The sequence below is a fragment of the Carcharodon carcharias genome, chromosome 8, assembly GCF_017639515.1.
Source record: "Carcharodon carcharias isolate sCarCar2 chromosome 8, sCarCar2.pri, whole genome shotgun sequence".
NCBI lineage: Eukaryota > Metazoa > Chordata > Chondrichthyes > Lamniformes > Lamnidae > Carcharodon > Carcharodon carcharias.
Window position 1 is genome coordinate 48,649,964 of NC_054474.1, and position 22,709 is coordinate 48,672,672.

A 22,709-nucleotide genomic window follows, 5' to 3' on the forward strand; every position below is an offset into this window, starting at 1 on the left:
ATCATCAGTGATGATTTAATCCCATCTAAAACATACCATTATATTTGCCTTCGTAGCAGTCCCTGTTTATCAAAATTGATTGTAAGGGGGATGGCGTATATAAGTTGGGAAGTTTTGCTACAACTGTACGCGACATTGGTTATACTGCATTTAGAGTACCATGTACATTTTTCATCTCTTTACTAAGGTTTTACTTGCATTGGAAGCTGCTCACTAAAGGTTTGCTGGGTTGTAGGGGTTGTCTTAGGAAAGGTTGAGCAGGTTGGGCCTATCCTATACTCACTGGAGTTTAGAAGAATGAGAGGTGATCTTATTGAAAAAATAACATTCTGTATGTTCTTGACTGGGTAGATGTGTGGGAATCTAGAACTAGAGGGCCCAGTAAAGTAAGGGTCCCCTATTTAAGACAGTTGGGGGAATTTTCTTCCTGAAGGGTCAGTAGTCTTTGGAATTCTCTTCCACAGGGAGCAGTGGAGGTTAGATCATTGAGTATATTAAAGGCTGTGTTAGACCTCTGATCTAGAAGGGAGTCGAGGGTTATATAAGGCAGACTGGAAAGTGGAGTTAAGGCCACAGCCAGACCGGCGATGATCTTATTGAATGGCAGAGCAGGCTTGAGGGACTGAGTGCTCATATGCTCCTGTTTCTTATGATCTTCTAAATATTAAAAGATTTAACAATGTTGAAAGTGGACAAACCCCAGGCCTGAATGAAATGTATCCTAGGCTGTTAATGGAAGCAGTATAAGAATTATTGAAGGCTCTATCATTTTCCAATCCTCTGTTTACCAGCATGGTGCTGGAGGACTGCAAGACAGGTAACATACTGCTATTTACAAAGGAAGGCATAAAGCCAGTAATTACAGGCCAGTAAACCTAAATTTGGTAGCAGGAAAATTATAGGAAAAGCTTCTGAGCGACTAAATAAATCTCAATTTAGTATTTCACAGGTTAACCAATCAGCATGGATTCATTAAGGGAAGCAAAAACAGAATTACCTGGAAAAACTCAGCAGGTCTGGCAGCATCGGCGGAGAAGAAAAGAGTTGACGTTTCGAGTCCTCATGACCGACTCGAAACGTCAACTCTTCTCCGCCGATGCTGCCAGACTTGCTGAGTTTTTCCAGGTAATTCTGTTTTTGTTTTGGATTTCCAGCATCTGCAGTTTTTTATTTTTATCATTTTTTCATTAAGGGAAGGTTGTTTCTGACTAATGTTGATTTTTTTTGCGGAGGAATTAATAAGGTGTGAATATTGTGCATTTGATGTATGCTATGTGGATTTTAGCAAGGCTTTGGATACAGTTCCATGGGGCTGACTGGTCGTAAAAGTTTGTGGGATGCGAGGCAAAATGGTGACTTGAATCCAAGGTAAAATGCTAAGATGGATTCAAAATTAGCTCAGAGGCAAGAAGTGAAGGGTCATGTTTCATGGATGTTTTTGTGACTGCAAGGTTGTTTCCAGTGGTGTTCCAGAGGACGCTAGGTCTCTTGCTTTTTGTGGTTATATCAATGATTTGAACTTGCATGTCAGGATATGATTAAGAAGTTTGCAAATGACACTAAAATTGGCAGTGTGATTATGAAAATGAAAACTAGATAGCAGGAAGATATCAATGGACTAATCAGGTAGGTGGAATAGTAGCAAATGCACTTCAATATGAAGAGATACCAGGTAATTATTTTGGGCAAGGCTAACAAGGCAAGGGAATACACAATGAATGGTAGGATATTGAGAAGTGTAGAAGGACCTAAAAAGATCTCTGAAGATGCCTGAACAGGTAGATAAGCTGGTCAAGAAGGCATATGCAATTCTTACCCTAGCTGAGGCATTGAATATAAGCTGTGAGGTTATGCTTGAACTGTATGAAACACTAGTTAGGCCACAGCTGGAGTAATGTTCGAGTTCTGGTCACTACACTATAAGAAAAATGTGATTGCACTTAAGAAGGTACAGAGGAGATTTATAAGGATGTTGCCTGGAGTGGAGAATTTTAGTTATCAGGAAAATTGCATAGGCTATTGTTTACTTTGGAATAGAGCAGGCAGAGTTAGAGGGATGGAGTGTATGAAATTGAGAAGTTAGATAAAATAGCTAGGAAAGCCCTAAACCCCTAGATTGAGTGCTCCACAACCAGGTAATATAAATTTGGTGTGAGAGTTGAGGATTTGATGGGAGATTTTTTTCACCCAGATGGTGGTGGGGATCTGGAATTCACTGCTTGAAAGAATGCTAGACAAACACTCATTGCATTTAAAAAGTACTTGGACATAACACTTAAAGTGCTGTAGCTTACGAGTCTACACACTAAAAGCCAGAAAGTGGGATTGGGTTAGGTGGTTCCTTATTAGCCAGTACAGACATGATGGGTTGAATGGCCTTCCATCCTGTGAATTTATAAAGTTTATTTCCATGTTCTCATTAACCTGAATATATCTCCTATTGCTGATGTTTGCAGAGTTTTCTGCTCTGTAGTGATTGAAATTTTTAACGTTTTCAAAGTGTGGGTGATGCTGCCAAGGCTGCATTTATTTCCCACCTCTAGACCCTGTGAAGGTGGTGATGGGTCTTCTATAATTGCTGTAGTTCTACGAAGCTGATAGAGCATTCCAGGAACCTTGCAAATGATGAGTAAAGGGTGAAAGGTGATTTAAGTTAGGATAGTTTGTGATTTAATCGAGGGATATGTAGATTGTTTCCAAGACATTTATACACCAATGAATTAACAATACCACAGCCCACAGTGTGTGAACTGTAGGAAATATTCTCTCTCTTCTCTTCCCCCACCCCCCCCCCCTCCGTAGAATCTTGCGTGTGACTTTGTTTAACGTGGGGACCTTGGGCCATTGTCATTGTCCACACGGGCTAGTGGTCAGATTTCGATGTGTCCAACCACTTCCTACTGCAGCTTTCTTTCGCCTTCGCAGAGGCTGAGACGCACAGTCTTCCTTCGCCTATTCTGCCGTTGAGGACTTTGTCTGGCATCTCTCTCGGTCTTTGCCACGATGGGTTCTCTTACCAGCAAGGAGCTTCCGAAGGAATCGCTCGGGAGATCGTCGGAGCGCACAACCCTCTCCACCACATCGAGGTAGCGATCCACGTCCTGTGCCCCACCAATTTAGCTAGCTACCGTGTAACAACAGGTTAGAAGTCGGGTGAATAAACTCGGTGTCAAGTAGCAGCTACTGTAAACAGCTCAGTGCATATCAGAGTTGGAGGCTTAAGAATAGTAAATTGCTTAAATATTTGGCCAAAATAACCATTATTTCAAAACATTCCATTGAGGTAAGTATTTTAATATTTCAACCGATCTCAAACACGTGCGGTAGAATTTACATTCCCACGCTAAAAATTTGAGTTTCTAGAGATTGATCTTTTGAGTTTAGTGGAAGCCTGACTGTTCACTTAGAGGAGCCACTCAAAAGTTGCCCAATGACAACACTAAGATTTCCTACCGTCATTACGATTTAATTACAACACATTGCAGATTAGCAGAGCGTTTTACCCTAGTAGGATATTAATTCTAAAATAACCTGCACTAAATATAAATTGGTATCAGAGGTAGGTTGCTTCTGCAAAGTCTCCTGGGAGAGGGACATACACACGTGCTCCTTAGCAACCAGAGCAGCCCAAACAACACCAGAAGGAAAATGGGGAAGATTAGTGCAGTGCTTTAGAACGCTTTTGTACTCGCGAACACAAATAAGAGTAAAAAATCATTCTAGAATAGAGTTTTCATTTTCTTGCTGCAGTGCCCCATGCGCAGTATTTTTTTTAGGAATTTCGCTTGAAAGGGAGTGAATTATGGAGGAAGCTCAGTCTGCAGCAGAGGTGTATGTGGAGAGGACACTGGCCCTGATCAAACCCGACGCCATTGACAACGCGAACGAAATCGAAGAGATCATTTTCCGATCGGGGTTCACCATTGTTCAAGTAGGCTGTGTGGTTTCTATTGGGCAATATCTTGTATCATTGTATCTCCCGCTAGTCAATGCAACTTTTACAGCCCTATACAAAACACTGTAAATTAGAATTCCGAGTTTTAATGTTTTACAGCATTATTAGTTTCAGTTATGGGGTGGTTGATTTATGTCTTTTATCGTTGAACAAAAAAAAGCTGAGTTCAGTTTATTATTCGCGATTTTGTTTCACTGGTGTTGTTAAATACCAAAAATATAGAGGAAACTACTGCCATAGGGTAAGACATGGACAGGTTTTTCTGGAGTTTGCCACAGTATCTGCTTTCCTGAAACGTTTGGCTGAAAGATAGAAGCAGACTGGTGGTAGTGGTGAATGGTTGTTGTTCACTCTGGAGGGAAGTGTACGAAAGTATTCCCTATTGCGCACTGAATTCAGAAGTAATGAGCCCGCCAACACCTTTAGAGATTTTAAAAACTAAGTTAAAACATTTATTAACAAAAAAAAAATAATTCAAGCACATACCTAAGATTACAGTTACTTAATATTATAAATCCCAAAATTCCTAATTAAACTGACTCCCAACTATACACCCCTTTTAAGGCAATAGTTCAAAGTAGATCTTAAATAGCAAGTTAGTTAATTTACCACAGCACCCACTCAACAGAATGCCAAAGGATTGTCTCCAACTTTAGTTACTGGACACAGCAGGTTTTTGCAAACATGGCGGGAGGCTTCCCCAAGGCTGTTTCCCACACCCCTGTTAGATCTTATATGGGCCCCACAACATCACTTTCCTTCCTGCTTTATATAAGTTTCTCTCTTTAATCTGTAAATTCCATTATTCTATATGTCTTTGGAAGTGTACTTTTCCCAAGAGATAAAAAATCTTTAATGTTGCCAATATAGTCAGTACCTTTTGGGAAAAATAAACATAGCAACCTTGCCCTATTTATCTTGTTAGTTGTAAACGTCCTAACATCCCTTTGAAACCCAAACAACTCCTTCGCTTATCTAAAAATGCAAATTTCCTTCACATCCTACATGCTAATACCTCATCCGTGTTTACTCATTAGCGTTTCAAATGCCTTTTATCCCTAACTACTTTTGATAATTTCAAGCTTGAAGCCTATCTGACTCTAATTTAATAAAATCACACTGAGAAAACCATCTACATGCACACCCATAAACCTGCTTTATAATTTTCGTAATATTATTATGGTTTATTATAGTTTTGTGACAATGGGTAAATGCAAGGCAGTCTAATGTGGGGTTGGAATGCGATACTTAAATTCATGTAGTGTGGTAAATAAGCTTGGTGAGCTGCAGACACAAGTTGGTCACGTGGATCTATGATTATAGTGACAATAATGGACCTAGCTCAAAGAAGGGGAGTTTTGGGAACTTAATTTTCATGGCTATGAGATATTCAGGAAGGATATGGAAGGAAAAAAGGAGGGAGAGTGGCAGAATTGATCAGCTAAGCTATTATAGCACTGGAGAGTGTTGATATAATTGTAGGGCCAGAGAGAGAAACTATTTGGTTAGAATTAAGCAACAGTTGAAGAGTTATTACAGTAATGGGTGTATACTTCATGTCACAAAATAGTGGGAAGAAGATGGAGGAGCAAATTTGCAGGCAAATTACAGAAAGATGCAAGAACTATAGAATAACAATGTGGGTGCCAATTATTCCAATATAGACTGGGATAGTAACAACGAAAGGGCAAAGAAGGGGAGGAATTCTTGAAATGTGTACAAGGAAACCTTGATCAGTGTGTTTCTAACCCAATCAGGAAGGAAGAATTGCTAGATCTAATTCTGGGGAAGAGCAGAAGTGGAGCATGTTTCAGTGGGGTGCATTTGGGAACATTGATCAGAATATCATTTAATAATTATGGGAAAGGATAAAGAACGTGTGTGAAAATATTTAAATGTAGATGGACTCATTTCAGCAAGTTGAAAGAGGAGCTGGCCTAGGTAGGTTGGAATCAAACATTGGTAGGCAAAGCAGTTAAGGAACAGTGTCAGGCCTTCACAGTGGAAATAGCTTGGGTACAGAATAGACACATTTCCATGAGGTGAAGGGAAAGGCATCCAAAGCTGGAGCTTCCAGGATGACTGAAGATATAGATATTTAAATGAAAGAGGAAAGGGGGGCTTAGGACAAATACCTGTAAAAGGTTCAAAATACATTAGAGAACCAAGCTGAATACAGAATGTACTGAGAAAATCTAAGAAAGAAACAAAGAACAAAGAGGGTGGAGGAAAATAGATTAGCACTGTACTTAAAAGGGAACACAAAAATCTTTTAGACAAAGGCTAGTTAAAGGAAGGGCAGGGCCTTTTACAAACCAAAAAGATGGTGATCTCCTTTTTGTCGGAACTAAGAAACACCAAAGGGCAGAAGAGATTGGTAGGAGAGGTTTATAGGCCTGTACACAGTGGCTGCAGTGTTGGGTAGAATACAAATCAGGAAATCAAAGGTGCATAGGGTGTGGGCTGGAGGAAAAGACAAAACCGTTGAAACCTCAGCAGGACTTGAAACACTTAATAGAGAATAGCTATTGCTCGGAGCAGTCAATGAATCCTTCATTATGACATAGATTGAAGGACATCAGTTTGCTCAAAATTTATTGGATTAGGGAAATAATTAGATCCAAACTTACTTTATCATCAGATGGGACAGGTGCTAATGGCCATTTCATTTTTTATTTGTTCAAAGTAGCGTGTTATCATTGTTCTGAGATATGAAAAATTATTATTTTTACAAAAAATGAGTTGAGTTTGAAATTGAGTTAAGGAAAGAGGGGATAGTTTGCACATATTTTGCTGTTTACAAATCCAACTCAAATTTAAATTCAACAAGAATTTATATTGCTGAAAAAAATTATTAATATGTATTTTAAAATTTTGAATTAATGTATGATATTGAACTGAAATTTTTTTCCCATTGCAGAAACGGAAAGTATATTTAAGTCCAGAGCTGTGCAGCGATATTTATGCTGCACATTATGGAACAATGTTCTTTCCCAGTTTAACAGCATTCATGAGCTCTGGACCAACTATTGCCATGGTTATTGCCAGACATCAAGCTGTAGAATACTGGAGGGAGTTGATTGGACCTGCAAATAGTGTAAAAGCAAAAGAAACTCATCCAGGCAGGTGAGTGTTCTCAGAAACTAGGGTGTGTGTAGCAAATCAATGTCTGACTATAGTGGCAATACCCTGTTAGGACACAATTTTATCTTTCACTATGGTGGAGCTGCTTTGTGGGAGTTGAGAGTGGGGCCGGGGGGGCCGTGGTGGAGGGGCGGAATTTTTATCTGAAGGACCAGTCTGGAAAGTAAAATGGGTAGCTGATCTGATCCTATCAGTTTGCCACTGAGTAAAGGATAGGTTAAGATTCCTTCTCTCTCAACCTGTTTCTGAAATCAGAGGACTGAGTGGGCTAAATGCATACACATGTTTTCAATTGTTGCACACTAGGTTTGGGTGTCCCAAATGCCTAATTTTGTGAATTTTAAATCAAAAGCTTTTGTCATTAGGTGAAAGCTTTATCATAACAACCGAGCAGCTTCAATAAATTTTTTAACAATTGATATTGCTTTGATGCAGCAGATGTGTGCTAGGCAGATCAGATCCATGAGGGAAACTTGATTTTGCAATTTTATTTCGGGGTGCATGCCCTGAATTCAGTAGTAATAAGTCCACCAAGACTCAATTTTTTTACAAAACTAAATTAAACATTTAATAACAAAAAAGATTTCAAGCACATACATAGTTCTACAAATTACTATTATAATAACTGCTAAAACCCCTAATTAATCTGGCTTCCAGTTATACCCCCGTTAAGGCAATAGTTAACAAAAAAAATAGATTTTAAATAGATTCCAGCCAGTTAACACAATACCCTGGACAGTAGAATTGAAAATAGCTTTTCCCAGCTTCAGTTTCCATAGATAGCAGCTTAATGAACAACTACTGGAGGCTTTTCACACTTCTGGTAGATCTTACAATGCCTTTCTCTCTCTCTCTCTCTCTCTCTCTCTCTCTCTCTCTCTACATGTTTCTCCCTTCTAATGCAAATTTCATTGTTTCAATATGTCTTTGGATCTTTACTTTTCTCAATCTAAATCTATTCATGGCACTAATATTGTCAATAACCTTTAGGTAAAATAAACACACTGCTTGGCCTAGCTTCTCTGGCTAAGTGTAATATCCTACCATCTCTTTGAAATTCAAACTACTCTGATATGTCTAAAAATGCAAATTCTCCTCCCCTCACGTTTGTAAACTTCAGTCATGTTTACATATTTAGTATTTCAAACCTAGCTTTTTATGAGTCAAAGCCTCCAACTCAATTAACAGACACACATACACCCCCTACTTTTATAATAAATCACAATAATATTATGAGAATTATTATACTTTTGTGACAATATACTTAATACACGAGGTGCTGGTGCTGCTTCAGCATGCTATCAGGTCCCTCTATTCGTGGAGCAACAGTTGCATCCGCATTCTCGGAGTTAAGTCAAATTCATTCAAGGTGCATCTAGTTTCCACTCCTGTTAACAGAATATCAAGGCACAGCCAAGGTAATGGAGAGTATCCAGTTTGGGGGCTTGAGGGTGGCATTTCCATTGTTTGTAGGTGATGTTGTGCTTCTCGCCTCATCTGACTGTGATCTCCAGTGTGCACTCGAATGTTTACCTGGCGAGTGTGACGCAGCTGGGTTTGCAGGTCAGCACCTCCAAACCTGTGGTCATGGATCTGTCCCGGAAAAGGGTGTGTTGCTCTCTCCAGTTGAGTGGGGGAAACAGCTTCCCTTTGTGGAAGAGTTCAAGTATCTCGGGATCTTGTTCGTGACCGATGGCGGAGACAGCTTGAGATAATGCGGCGGCTGCAGTTCTGTGGGTGCTCTAACAAGTGGTGAAGCAGGAGCTGAGTTTTAGGACGAAGCTCTTGGTTTACCGGTCGATCTACGTCCTCATCCTCAACTATGGTCATGAACTGTGGGTTATGACCGAAAGGATAAGATTGCGGGTACAAGCAGTGGAAATGAGGTTTCTCCAAAGGGTTGCTGGATGTACTCTCTGACGGGGTGAGGAGTTCGGCAATCCAGGAGAGCCTCAGAGTAGAGTTGCTGCTCCTCTGGATCAAGAGGGGCTAGTTGAGGTGGTTCAGGCATCTGAGAAGGATGCCTCCTGTTAGGCTCCCACTGGAGCTGTACCGGGCATGGCCACTGGGTGGAGACCTTGAGGCCGACCCAGGACACACTGGAGAGATTACATCCCCACCTATCGCTGGCCTTCTATCCAGCTTCACCTGTCCCACCCCACTTAGAGTATATATTTCACCACATTTTTACTTCTCTCTAGTTCTGAAGAAGATTCATACAGACTCGAAAAGTTAACTGTCTTTCTCTCCACAGATGCGGTCAGACCTGCTGAGTTTTTCCAGCAATTTTTGTTTTTGTTTCAGATTTCCAGCATCCGCAGTATTTTGCTTTTTTCTCTCGGCTGGCCTGGGAACACCTGGCAATCCCCCAGGAGGAGCTTGAGCCTGTGGCTGAGGAAAGGGGAAGTCTTGCTCAGCTTACTGCCACTGTGACCCTCACCAGGAGAAGTGGTGTGAAAATGGATGCTTAATACATTTTATATTTAAAAAGTGATGTTAAGAGTGCTGCAGTTTTACTTATAAAATGCTAGCAAAATGTATATGATCCATTTGACCTACTTTGTCTGCCTGTTCCAGTTTAAGATCGCTATATGGGACGGATGCGCTTAGGAATGCTGTACATGGTAGTGAGACCTCTTCTGCGGCAGAGAGGGAAATTCAGTTTATTTTTCCTGACGGTGAGTCTTTAATCTGTAAGGCTATTGCTATTTACAATTTCTAATCCCACTTTTCTTTAATGCACGTAATGGCAGGTGTGGTCCCATTTTATCTCTCCCCTAATCTCTTGGTGCAAAACGACAAGCAAAATAACCCAAATTATTTCATCTGAATAAAATGTTACACGAGAGCTGTGAAGACGAGCTCTGATTAAAAGTCCTACAAAAACTGATAAGGTTTCATAAAAACATGTGTACAGTTTCCCCAAAATAAGTTACACTGCTCTTGTCTTTCAGTAAAAATGCATGCTCAGGTTTCCTTGGTCTGTCATTCATATTGTTGTAAAATCTGTGTAAAATGGGTGAATGGCAGAGCTACCTGCAATCTTGTGTAGCCTACAAACTTTAGCACTTGACTCAGGAACAAACTGGGAGGAGAAGGACATTGCATTGGTCTTTCAATTCACTATCAAATGACTTCACTTCCATTTTAATTTTCTTTTTGTATTTATGTCTTAAAAAGATCAGAAAGAAACCAACTTGGATCCATCACAAGAAGCAGTGCAAATAAACTGCATTGGCACAACTTCAAGGTAGAAGAGCAAAACATTGCAGATGTTTAGAATCATTTGTGCCCTCTTTTTGGGACTGTATGCTCTTAGAGCTCCAAAATAGTGCTCCCCAGCCTGCATGCACTTCTTGGGGAAAATTGCACTGGCCACTATGTTGGTGAGTGCGTTAGCATGCCTTTCCTACCAGTAATATTTAAAGAAACTATAGCTATTTTCAGTTAAGTTCCTTGTTGATTTCTTCGAGCTGTTGCTTTGATTCTAAAAGTATTTGGTGCTTTCTTTAATTGTTTAAAATTGAAAAGGTCTAGCAGGGAGTGATATGATAGGTGCTGAAGGTGTTTTTACTTATTTCAAGACTTCTGTATAAAGCAGTTTCTCTCAGACATGGGTGCACCAGTAGACATGCTCCTTGGAATACAAACACAACTTGGTGAGAATGAACAGTGGCTGTACAGTGCAAGACAAGCTGCTGGAAGAGGGAGGGGGTGGTGGAGAAAGGCACTTAACAGGAGCTATATCTGCTCCGATTGTTCAGGGAGCAATTCTTCTAAACGAACTTCAGCAATGACTAATGTGCCTGCACCTCTTTAAGAAAATCCTCATTACCTGTTGCCACAACTGCAACTTCAGAGCAGGGCAAGATGTATCTCTTTGCACCATCGCGTCTTACAAGAGATATAAGTATTTCAGTGAGTGTCACGCAATCAGTTTGGCTGTTATGACTGAAATGGTTGAATAGATTGTCATTTGTTTGTGCAAGCTGTGAGATTTGGGTGTTGATGTAGTATCATACTTAAGTATAATCTAGGAATATATTTTAAAACATTTTTTTAAAGTAATTATTTTTTAAAACACTGCCAGATTAAGCATGTTCATGGCAGATTTTGCATTTAACAATATATGGATTAGGTTGGGCAGAAAGACACAGGCTTGTGGGGGGGAAAATGTGTTTTAAAATGGATGCAATTTGCACTGAAATCAAAAACTCCCCCAATCTGCTTGTATATTCTGCAGTAGTGGAAACCTGGAACACACTCCTCCACCCCTCCGCATGCTCAAATAACCCCTCAAAAAAGCAATGTTGAATATAAGAACACAAGAAATGGGACAGGAGTAGACCAAATGGCTTGTCGAGCCTGCTCTGCCATTCAATATGATAGCTGATTTTGGGCTTTAATTCCACTTTCCTGCCTGCTCCACATATCCCTGGATTCCTTGAGAGACCAAAAATCTTTCTGTCCTAGCCTTAAATGTATTCAGTGATAGAGCATGCACAACCCTCGGGTAGAGAATTCCAAAGATTCACAACTGAGTGAAGTAATTTCTCCTCACCTCAGTCCTAAGTGATTGGCACCTTATCCTGAGAAGATGCTCCTGGTTTAGATTCCCCGCCCAGCGGAAATAAACTGTCAGCATCTAGCCTATCAAGCCCCTTCAGAATCTTGTATTTCTCAATAAGATCACCTCTCGTTCTTCTAAATTCCACAGAATATATACCCAATTTACTCAGTTCTTATCATAGGACAACCCCTTCATCCCAGTGACCAATCTAGTGAACCTTTGCTGTAACGCCTCCAATGCAAGTATGTCCTTTCTTAAATATGGAGACTAAAACTGCACACAGTATTCCAGATATCATCTCACCAAAACCCTGTACAACTGTAGCAAGACTTTTTTATTCTTGTACTCCAATCCTCTTGCAATAAAGCCCAAAATGCATTTGCCTTCCTAAGTGCTTGCTGACTTTGACTTTCATGCTAACTTTCTGCCTTCCTTGTATGAGCACACCCAAGTCTCTTTGAACACCAACGTTTACAAGTTTGACATCTTTTCAAAAATGTTCTACTTTTCTATTCTTACGACCAAAGTGAATAACTTCACACTTCGCTACATTATGCTCTATCTGGCATCTTGTTGCCCACTCAGTTAACCTGCCCACATCTCTTTGTAGCCTCTCTGTCCTGCTCACAGCTTACCTTTCCACTTAGCTTTGTATCATTAGCAAACTTACATACATACATTGCTCTCTGTCTCTTCATGCAGGTCATTAATATAGATTGTATATAGCTGGGGCCCCAGCAATGATTCATGTGGCACGCCACTGGTTACAGCCTACCAACTTGAAAATCCCCCGTTTATGCCTTCTCCCTGCTTCCTGTCTGTCAACCAATCTTCTATCCATGTTACCCCCAACTCCATGAGTCCGCCCCCCCCCCTGTAGAAAAGTTGGTTAGCAGCTTGCTGACTTTAAAAAGGGCTACCCCACACTGGTAATAGACTTGGGTGGCCTTAACAAGTTGAGAGTGCGACATCTGCCCCTCAGGAATGAGAAATCCTGCCTTCGAGCTGCCGGCCAATCTGATTGGCAGCTGAGTAGTCCCAGCAGTGCCATAACACAGTAGTGGACACTGCTGGGTCTACAAAGGAGTCTTGAGAAGAAAATTGATGGATTCCAGACTGATAGGTTAGTCCATGGTTTTTGTCAGGAAGGAATTGGGGACCCTAGTAAAAGGTGGTTGAGGTTTTAGAGTTTGGGGGGGGGGGGTCCAATCTTGGGCATTGCCCCCGATGGGAACATGGGACCTTCCCATCTTTTACCTGAAGTTGGGAAAGTAGCAGGCTTTCCTTCTGTCTTCCCCCCAACCATTGTTTTATGGAGGCGGAGGCAAAAAGAGGCCTTTAAGTGGCCTTTAATTGTAACTTAAGGACCTCAATAGGCCTAAGGGTGGGCAGGTTGGCTGACGACTTACCCTCTCACCTTAATATAGGGGAAACCTCAAGGGTGGGCGGGAAGGAAGTGGGCTGGTTATCTGTTTTATTTTATACGCCCTCCTGCCTTCAAATATATAGCAGAACGCTGTATAGTACATCCTCTCACCTTGCCTATTGTTTGTGTGGCAGCTATCATGAGCACGGATCCTATCCCTGAATTACTTACAGACATATTGAATTTTTAAGTAAGACATGTGTTTTTTTAAAAAAAAGGACGTACAAGCAAAAGCTGTCTGAGACTGTAAGGAAACCGCCTGCTGGAAAATTCCTATGTGGGTTACTTGACCAACTAGTTTAGAGAGAACAAAATGTTGCACATGAAAGGTGTGACACAGCCTACTTCAGACAGAGGCACTTCAAAGGAAAAGATGCAATGTAAACTGAACTGTAATCTCCTATGGTTGTGGCGATAATAGAAAAATGATTACCATCTCAGCTGAAACCACCTCCTGTTGAGTTATATCCCAGACTATGAACATGGACTGAGTTAGAAATGAAAACAGATCTGGGCGAAAGACATGTTTGTTTTTCCCTTCCATGAATACACAAGGAAAGGTGTTTTTTTTAAAAAAAAGCCAACTGCAACTCGAGGGGGAGGGTGGGGGGTGCATGTGCGCACATGTACATCTCTGCCATTTGCAGGTACAACATCTCTCTCTTTTGCTCTGATTGCTGGAAGCAAGTCACAAGTTGGCAAAGCCACAGCTGAAAAGAAGAAAGGACAACTCCTTTAAGCTAACCTGTAGAACCCAAAATCATTTACCAATTGCTCAACTGCCAAAGTCAGCTCTACCGGAATCACCTCAACTAAACATCTGCAGCGTTTCACCATCTATTCCTCATAGACAAGCTATTTTTGGTCTCAATTTCTCATTTCTAATCTTTGTGTATGTGTGTTGCATTTTTATTATTTTTTTCTCACGTTTAGTAACTAATAAACTCACTCTTCCTTTGACTCAAGAAACCCTGGTTAAATTGGCTCTTTTTAAAACATAAATTCATTTGAACTGGGAAGTGGTATCCATGAGGGAAGGGATCCTTTTTAAATTAATCTTGTTGTGACCAACCGAGGGGGTTGAATAAACAAAGGAGCCAGTTCATTCTTCCTCACCTGGGATTTGTGGTACCTTGTCTGGGATCATAACAAGTTGGGGGAACCTCACCTGGGGACTGATAGTGACAAATTAGGGATCTCATCTGGCAATTTAGCAGACTGGGGGCTCGATGCCGGGATTGTTCCCACAGGCATAACAAATGAATTAGAGTGGGGAAAGTAATTGTTCCTTTGAAACCAATTTTTAAAACTGCAAAAAGGCTTTCTTGAGTCTGCACTATTAAAATATAAAAATGTCCACATTTGAGGCCAGTGCTTTTCTAGGAGAATTAAGGGAAGTTACTTTTGAGGATTTAAAAGTTCTGTCCCTCGAACAGTTCAAAGATTTAGTGGGACACTTAGGATTAGAATTTTGCCCGAAAGCTAGAAAACCAGAAATCTTAAAAGGGTTGGCCAGCAGTCTACAGGTGGAAATTGAGGACGATGAAATGGATAGAGTAGCAGTAGAGAGATTAAAATTGGAGCAGCAGACATTATAATTTCTGAAAAGAGAGAAGGAAAGAGGAAGCTTTCCAAAGAGAATGAAAGAGGGGCAGGAAAGACAAAGGGAGAGGGAGGAAGCTTTCCAAAGAAGACTGCATGAATTGGAAAGGGAGATTGAGGCCTCCTCGGCATCCTGTAAAATAATACTCGCGAGCAGTCGGGAAAAATCAAGAGTCAAAAGAAGCTGCAAGGGCTGGAGGAAGCCAGCCGGGACCTGTAGGAATACAGGGAATCCAGAATGGTTCATTGGAGTAGGCAGGCAAGGGCTACTCGCAATCAAAGAGGCAGGGAACGCTCAGGCAAAATCTGCAGAGAGTTGGAGAGTGTTCAGGGGCCTGAAAGGAGGTGATAGAACCAGTGAGGGTTCAGGTAGTTAAGAAGCAGCTTCTTGAATTTAAAAAGGCCAAGGTTAGGTCTGTAAAGTTAATGAGGGTCAAGAAGAGACCAGTGGAATTTAAAACAGGTAAAGAGATTGACGTGAAAATTGAGTTAGTTGGCACATTTTTTGCAGGATTAAATAGGGACAGGGGGAGTTCCCAAACAGAAAGGTTGATCGTGAGGGAGCTGCCTCAGAGTCAAAGAGCCACATGGCAGAGAAGTAAAAGCTAGCTAGCCTCATGAGAACCAGGGTGCCCCGGAGGACGTGGGACCGAATAGGGATTGGCCTTCCCCTACAGTAACTACAGTGGGAGGTCATTGCCCTGTGAGCAAGCCCATGCTTGCCATCATCCCAAAGGCAGAGCGAGTGCTGCAGTTAACTCCCATGCATCCAAAACAAGTGGGCAGAACTCTGTTGAGGAGCCGGGGAAAGAAAAAAGGCTGGATGGGAGCGGCCAAGGTTGGAGGAGATGCAGCCGACGAAGGGCTAGCAAAATCCTTCTCGCTGGAGGTAAATAGGGGCACAGAAAGTCCCCAGACCTGGCCAGAAGCCTGCACCCCTGCTGCTTGAGCAGGAGGCCTGGTGAATCCGCATCATTTTTCCAACTTTAGAGGGAGAACAAAGAGGGTTTCAAGTAGACTTGCAGATAGTGAGGGAGATGTCTCATCTAGTTGATGAGATGCAGGGCAGTGCAGCAAGAGCTGAACCTCCACCCGAGGGCAGTAGTGTCCCTGAGCATGTGGGACACTTTAGGGGAAGACGCCCTCCTAAACAAAAAAAAAGGAAGAGAGGACCCTTGACCCTAAAGTAGGCAAAATTTGTGGAGATAAGGAAACCCATGCAGGGGCTAGCCTTGGTAAACCAGACAAAACCAAACATGCTTTAGTTCTCAACCAGAACAGTGTTGATGAAAAACTTACTAAACATGAAGTACCTGAACCCCCAGAATCCCTACAGGAGGTGGAAGTCCCATCATGACACACTAACCTCCTGACAATTAGACCAGTAAAAATGCCTGGATTTGGACAAGGAAATTCATGGGTTGCAGAGGTAGGCAAAGAGTTAAACCTGATAAGGACAACTCAGCATAACAGCCTTTGTAGAAGACAGCCTGGGGCCAGGGAAAAACACAGTATGGACAGCTTGGCTATTGTTAGCAAGGTGGAAGCCAACAGTCAGGTAAAACACCCAAACCTCATTGATGATACTTAACCCAATGTCACATCAAAGGATGGATACAGGTTTAAAAGCAAAAAACTGTGGGTGCTCACTGCATATGACTTTAAGATTAAGCAACGTTGAAACTTTGATACCAAGCTAATCTGCAAATGAAAAGTAGCCTTTGTGGAAAAGTTTGATACATAGAATGCCAGGTTATTCCATTGGAGTTTATTTCTCCAACCTAAAAATCACCCACATTGCCGGGAAATCAAATGTGATTGCAGGCAGCCTGTCTAGAACTTAGAGACCCGGTTAGAACTGAAGCAGTAATATTGACCAAGGCTAGGAGAATGAATGTGTGTGTTGTTTGTGGTTTATATTTAATTTTTTGTTTATCCTTTTGTAATGAAATGAAAATGAATCTTATTTCATTCATCGTGTGGGCAGGTGTCGTGACCACAGATCCTTTCCCCCAATTACTTGTGGACATATTGAACTTTTAAGTAAGGCATGTGTTTTTTCAAAAAAGGACATACAAGCAAAAGCTGGCTGAGACTGTAAGGTAACCACTTGCTGGAAAATTCCTTTATGGATTACTTGACCAACTAGTTCAGGGAGAACGGAATGTCGCACCTAAAAAGGTGTGACACAGCCTACTTTATTCAGAGGCACTTCAAAGTAAAAGATACAATGCAAACTGATCTGTAATCTCCTGTGGTTGTGGGGATAAGGAAAAATGATTACCAGCTCAGCTGAAACCACCTCCAGCTGAGTCATATCCCAGACTGAACATGAACTGAGTTTGAAAAGAAAACAGACATGTTTGTATTTCCCTTCCAGGAATAGACCAGGTAAGGTGTTTAAAAAAAAAGCCAACTGCAACCCTAGTTCTGTGTGCTGGCTGGTGTGACGTGCTAGTGTGTGTGAACTGTGAAGGTCACAACTGAAGAACACCAACTAGGCATCCCGGCGATTGCAGGTAAAAAAAACACTGTCTGATTGCTGGAAGCAAGTCACAAGTCAGCAAAACCACAGTCGAAAAGGAAACAGGTCAGCTCCTTTCAGCTAACCTGCAGCACCAAGAATCTTCAAATCAACTGCCAAAGTCAGCGCTACCAGAATTGCCCCAACCTAACAGCCACAACTTTTCACCATCTATTCCTCATGGACAAGCCAAAGGACTGATTCATATATCATTTTTGACTTTTATTTTTGGACTCAATTCTTCATTTCTAATCTGTGTGTATGTATTGCACTTTTATTATTTTTTCTTGCACTTAGTAACTAATAACCTCACTCCTTCTTTGACTGAAGATAGCCTGGTTAAATTGGTTCATTTTAAAACCTAAATAAATTTGGACTGGGAAAATGTGTTCACGAGGGAAGGGATCCTTTTTAAACTAACCTTGTTGCAACCAACCAAGGGGTTGAATAAAGAAACGGAGCCAGTTTCTTCCTTTTTATATACTTATGAAAGCTTTTACAATCTGTTTTTATATTTCTGGCTAATTTACTCTTGTATTTAAATTTTTCCCTTTTTATCAACTTTTTTGTGGCCATTTGGTTTCTAAAACACTCCCAATCCTCAGTCTAGCTACTGTTTTTTCTGCAACATTCTAAGTCTCTTCTTTTAACCTAATACTATCCTTAACATCCTGAGTGAGCCATGGATGTGTCTTTCTTGCTGAGTTTTGGTTTTCCAATGGATTGTATTTTTGTTGAACATATTGGATTGTTTCTTGAAATGTTTCCTACTGCTCATTTACTGTCATACCTTTTATTCTATTTTTCCAATAAACCTTAGCCAGTTCTCTCCTCATAGCTATATAATTGGTTTTGTTTAAGTTTTTAAGATTCTTGTTTGTGATTGGGGTATGTCACTTTCAACAGAACATAGAATTCAGTGGTATTATGATCATTATTTCCCAGTGGATATTTTACAATGTTGAGGCTAGGTGAATTGAAAACTTCAAAACTGAGATGCATAGACTTTTGCTTGGCAAGGGATTAAGGGCTACAGAGCCAAAGATGGTAGATGGAGTTAAGATACAGATAAGTGATTCTGTTAATTTGTAACTAAACAGGCTCGAAGGACTGAATGGGTTGCACCTGTTTCTTTTTCTTCTCTGATATTTTATCAGTTGTCAACTTGTTTACTTTAATTGGGCTTATATTAAAATAACAAGAATTTGACACATATGTGCTAAATTTTAAAATAGCTGTGTTATTTCTGGTCTATACAAATGTGATAATTCAAGATTTTGATTTGGAGAAATTGGAGTGATTATTGAGGACTTCACACAGATGTCAGCAAATTTACAGTCCCAAAGTTACATCTATATCAAACTATTACTGGAATAAAAAAAATCAGGACAGAAAATTAGCTAATCAAAATCAAATAACTAAATTAAAGAATGCTTCATTTGAATTAAATGCTGATCCTACATACAAAATTAGGGATCTAAAGTGGATTGTATTGTAATTTAAGCCAATTGATGGTGAAGAAAAAATTTAAATCTCAATTGCCTGTTTTTTTCTGAATGTTACTTGGTTTCAATTAATTACAATATAGCTTAATAATAACATTGCAGATTATTAATGGCATTGCATAGTCGAATGTCCAATATGATGCAGATAGCCCTGTAGCTTCAGCTAATGATCACATGCTCACACATCAATTTTAGGCTAAAACCCTGATACTTGCAGAGCTAGATGGCGAAAAGTGCTTTGATTAGGCTCAGTTGACTAAAACCACACTCATGAGCAGCCGGTAACTCCTGCTAGAAATGTGTGTGCAACTTTTTCAAGTGAAAACTGGTTCTGGGCCTAGTTGTGATGCCCCCAACAGCTGAACAGCCTGCTGATTTAAAACAAAAACAGAATTACCTGGAAAAACTCAGCAGGTCTGGCAGCATCGGCGGAGAAGAAAAGAGTTGACGTTTCGAGTCCTCATGACCCTTCGACAGAAGGGACTCGAAACGTCAACTCTTTTCTTCTCCGCCGATGCTGCCAGACCTGCTGAGTTTTTCCAGGTAATTCTGTTTTTGTTTTGGATTTTCAGCATATGCAGTTTTTTGTTTTTAAGCCTGGTGATTTAGCCTGCGTTTGATTGGGACTTGGAAAATTTATGATTCACAAGAGATAAGGGGAGAACATAATTTTTAAAAAAAATCTATAAACTATGTGGTTAGAAGAATGAAAATTTGAAGCATTATATATTTATAATTTATCTTTTAGCAAACATCATGTCTGTAAAAACAATAAACTAAATAAATTCTGTGGAGTTTCTTAGCTTCACTAGGAGGAGCAATAAAGTGGAAAACATTCTAACAAGATTTTTTTTAAAGAAAACCTTACTCCAAATTAAAAAGAATATTGAGGTGAAACATTCATTTTTCAATATTTACAGCTACTGTTTACCCAATTCCAACTGGGCAGGATGCAATAACATATCTGAGCAAATTTGTAAATCCTACATTGTTGCGTGGACTGACCAAACTCTGCAAACAGAAACCCACAGATCCTATTGTAAGTACTTGTCAGTTAGTGAATATTCTACATTTACATATGTGTTAAATGCTTACTTAGTTATTCCTGCTTACCTAGGATATTATTTTCCTTTACTATTGTTAAAGTAGACACAAGGAATTTTCAGTAATTTGTGTCCTGTTGAAGTCAACTCTTAATGCTGGATTTTTCCACTTTTGGAGGGTTTTCATTATTTCGATCTGTTTTAAATTGTAAGCATGCTTTGTGTCTTTGTAATATATTGAGTTCCAGAATGTTGTTTGCACCTGCTATGTAATGCACAGGCAGTAACTCCAAGCAACTCCTGTTGGCAGCCATATAAACAGTTTAGTGTCAAGTAAAGGGAGGGAAAATTTGGAGAGGATCACATTGCAAGCATCTCACATGAAGTTCCTCATGGCATTGCAAATGTATTGAAAGCTGATTGTAAATTCTCGATGTGAGAACATTGTGCACAATGAAAGGAGAAAAAGGTACATTATAATTGGTTTCAACCAATTAATTGGAAACATAAGCCAGTTCTGCTTGCTGTCCAGGGACCTAATTGGAAAGTATGTGTGGATTTCCAGTAAGAGCAGGATCAAGTTTAGCCATAATAACTCTTCAGTAGTTGAATGGTATCCCGACATTCATTCTCTATGATAACTCTTGAATCATAAACAATTAGTTGAGGCAACTGAGGATGGTTAATCTTGAAATTTTTTTCTAAGATTTATCTTTAAATGGATAAATGAATGGACATGTGAATTAGCAACATTTTAATTGTATAGGTCTTAATAGTTTTGTACAGTTGCAATATGGAATCTCTTGGTGTAATCTGGGTTTATTTTTTATTGAAGAAATCCATGCAAGTTATTTTGCATGGTAGACAGTAGAGTACTCAATTAAAAAATGAATAAGCTTTGTGTTGGAATTGATGTTTCTCTCTTTGGCCTATCGTTTACAGTCACTATTATATCTTGCTTGCCAGTTACCCTCTGCTGCTGTAAATATTCTTTTTGAAATCACTGCTGCATTGTCATAAATTTTGTGCAATTCAGTATCAATTTATGAAATAACCCCATCATTTTAAGGGTTAAGATATGTAGAAAGTCCCTGTAAATATGGCGAATATTAGCAATTTACTCATGTTTTTGCATGTTTTACTCAACATTTGCATAAAAGGAAGTACTGTTGCCCATCAATTAAATGGATTTATTCTTTGAGACAAGGAGCATTTAATTGCGTACTGTTCTCTTATACCTGATGAAATATAAACCACCTCTCTAAACTGAGTGCAAGGGCTTAAGTGAAATGTGTTTTGGGCACTTTCATTTAGTTACTGATTACATGGGCCTAAAGTGCCGAGTTGACCACAATTTACCAGTAGATACACAATCTAATGCTGGAAGGCCATTAGGATGGCTAGTACACAAGATGCAGCAAGAGATGTTATTCTAAGATTACATTGGCCAGAATTTTACAACCCCACCACGGCGTGTCTCCCCCTGGCAGATATGGGGAGCCGTTTAAAACTCCATTCAGTTTGATGGGACCATAATATCCTGCCAGGTGGGAGGGGCCATAAAATCCTGGCCCTTAAATAGAGGGAGATGTACTCTGACCTAGCGCAAAATGGGAAACTAGATGCGAAAACATGATGGAAGTGTCTCCACTTCCTAACACTGATATGCATCATATTAATGTCCATGAATAGTAACTATGGTTTAAAAAAGTTCATTTAACTTTTTTAATGTAATTTTATATATTCTCTTCTCTTACAGATCTGGCTTGCAGATTGGCTGATTGCAAACAATCCCAACAAACCAAACATTCATGAAGGTCTGTTAGAAGAGCCATAAAAATTGCTACTCTGACCATAAGGACTCTTATTTGTTGGAAAAGTGAAAACCAACTACCAATTTCAGGAAATATGCACTGCAACTGTAATTTGACCAATGCAAACAACTGGCTTTGAATTTTAATATGTTCAACATATCTAAGGTTGTTATTATTTTGATATGAAATTGGAAATAAGCTTATGGGTATTTTTTTATGTTGTAAAAGGATTGCAAAAATAGAAAAATACTGTATTGCATCCTCAAGCATTAATACCCATCATCCTGCTGATCAGAAAGATGAAGGTCAATATAATTTCTGTGTTAAATGCTGATTGCTCATGATATCACCGCTTATTGTTTTCTGTTCCAAGGAGAACAACCCTAACTTTTGAAACCTGTCCTCATAACTGAAGTTCCTCGGTTAAATCTTGATAAGCCTAGTTTGTACCCTTTCCTATGCCTTTACATCTTTCCTGAAATGTGCTACCCAGAATTGTCCATTATATTCCAGCTGAGACCTAATCAGAAATTTACAAAGTTCCAATATGACCCCTTTGTTTTTATGTTCTATTCATGAACACAGTAATGCGTATGTTTTGTTAACAACCTTTATCATTCTTGCCCTGGCACCTTTAAGAATTTATGCATATGGGCACAAAGGTCCCTCTGCTCATCTACACTTTTCAAAATGGTGCCATAGTATATTTATTTAAGATTTTTTTTAGTGTTTACCTAATTCTCTCAAACAGTGTGATTAACACAGCTTATATATCAACTTGTTATAATTCATTCCATATTCATTCCTTGCTTGAAATAAATTTTTTTCTTGGATCCCTCTTTATACTTTAGTACTAACACAAAGGTTAATGCTTGTTTGTTGCCAATTCATCAACCAGTGAAAATAATTTTTTCATTATTTACTTTTTCAACTTTTTGAACACTTGTTAGATTTCCCCCTTAATCATCTTTGCTCCAACTAATAATACATCAGTACTTTTTAAAGTTTTTCAGAATTATGTCCTCACAGAGCTGGTATAATCTGAGAGAAAATGCAATACATCTTTGTTATAATTCCAATATCCTTTCTATTATGGGGTATCCAAACTACATGCAGTAATCTAACT

At 39.7% G+C, this 22,709-nt stretch overlaps 1 protein-coding gene across 3 annotated transcripts; it reads left to right on the forward strand.

The window, feature by feature from the left end:
- The first annotated feature begins 2,800 nt into the window (after window positions 1-2,800).
- On the forward strand, window positions 2,801-22,416 carry nme5 (NME/NM23 family member 5). Of its 3 annotated transcripts, none has more exons than XM_041193866.1 (6): window positions 2,801-3,086; window positions 3,777-3,931; window positions 6,876-7,081; window positions 9,677-9,777; window positions 19,647-19,765; window positions 21,529-22,416. In XM_041193866.1, the coding sequence occupies exons 2-6, from the start codon at window positions 3,803-3,805 to the stop codon at window positions 21,604-21,606; spliced, it is 633 nt and encodes a 210-aa protein (XP_041049800.1). In that variant the 5' UTR covers window positions 2,801-3,086; window positions 3,777-3,802; the 3' UTR covers window positions 21,607-22,416. The 3 variants fall into 3 exon arrangements, with proteins under 3 accessions (XP_041049800.1, XP_041049799.1, XP_041049798.1); XM_041193865.1 differs by having other exon boundaries at window positions 2,842-3,086; window positions 3,751-3,931; XM_041193864.1 differs by lacking the exon at window positions 2,801-3,086 and having other exon boundaries at window positions 3,253-3,931.
- The last annotated feature ends 293 nt before the right edge of the window (window positions 22,417-22,709 follow it).

Excerpts from the sequence above, each read along its gene's own strand:
- nme5 (XM_041193866.1), top strand. The coding sequence starts at position 3,803 with ATGGAGGAAGCTCAGTCTGCAGCAGAGGTGTATGTGGAGAGGACACTG. Across the intron at positions 9,778-19,646 it reads TCAGTTTATTTTTCCTGACG|CTACTGTTTACCCAATTCCA; the intron begins GTGAGTCTTTAA and ends CAATATTTACAG. Across the intron at positions 19,766-21,528 it reads AGAAACCCACAGATCCTATT|ATCTGGCTTGCAGATTGGCT; the intron begins GTAAGTACTTGT and ends CTTCTCTTACAG.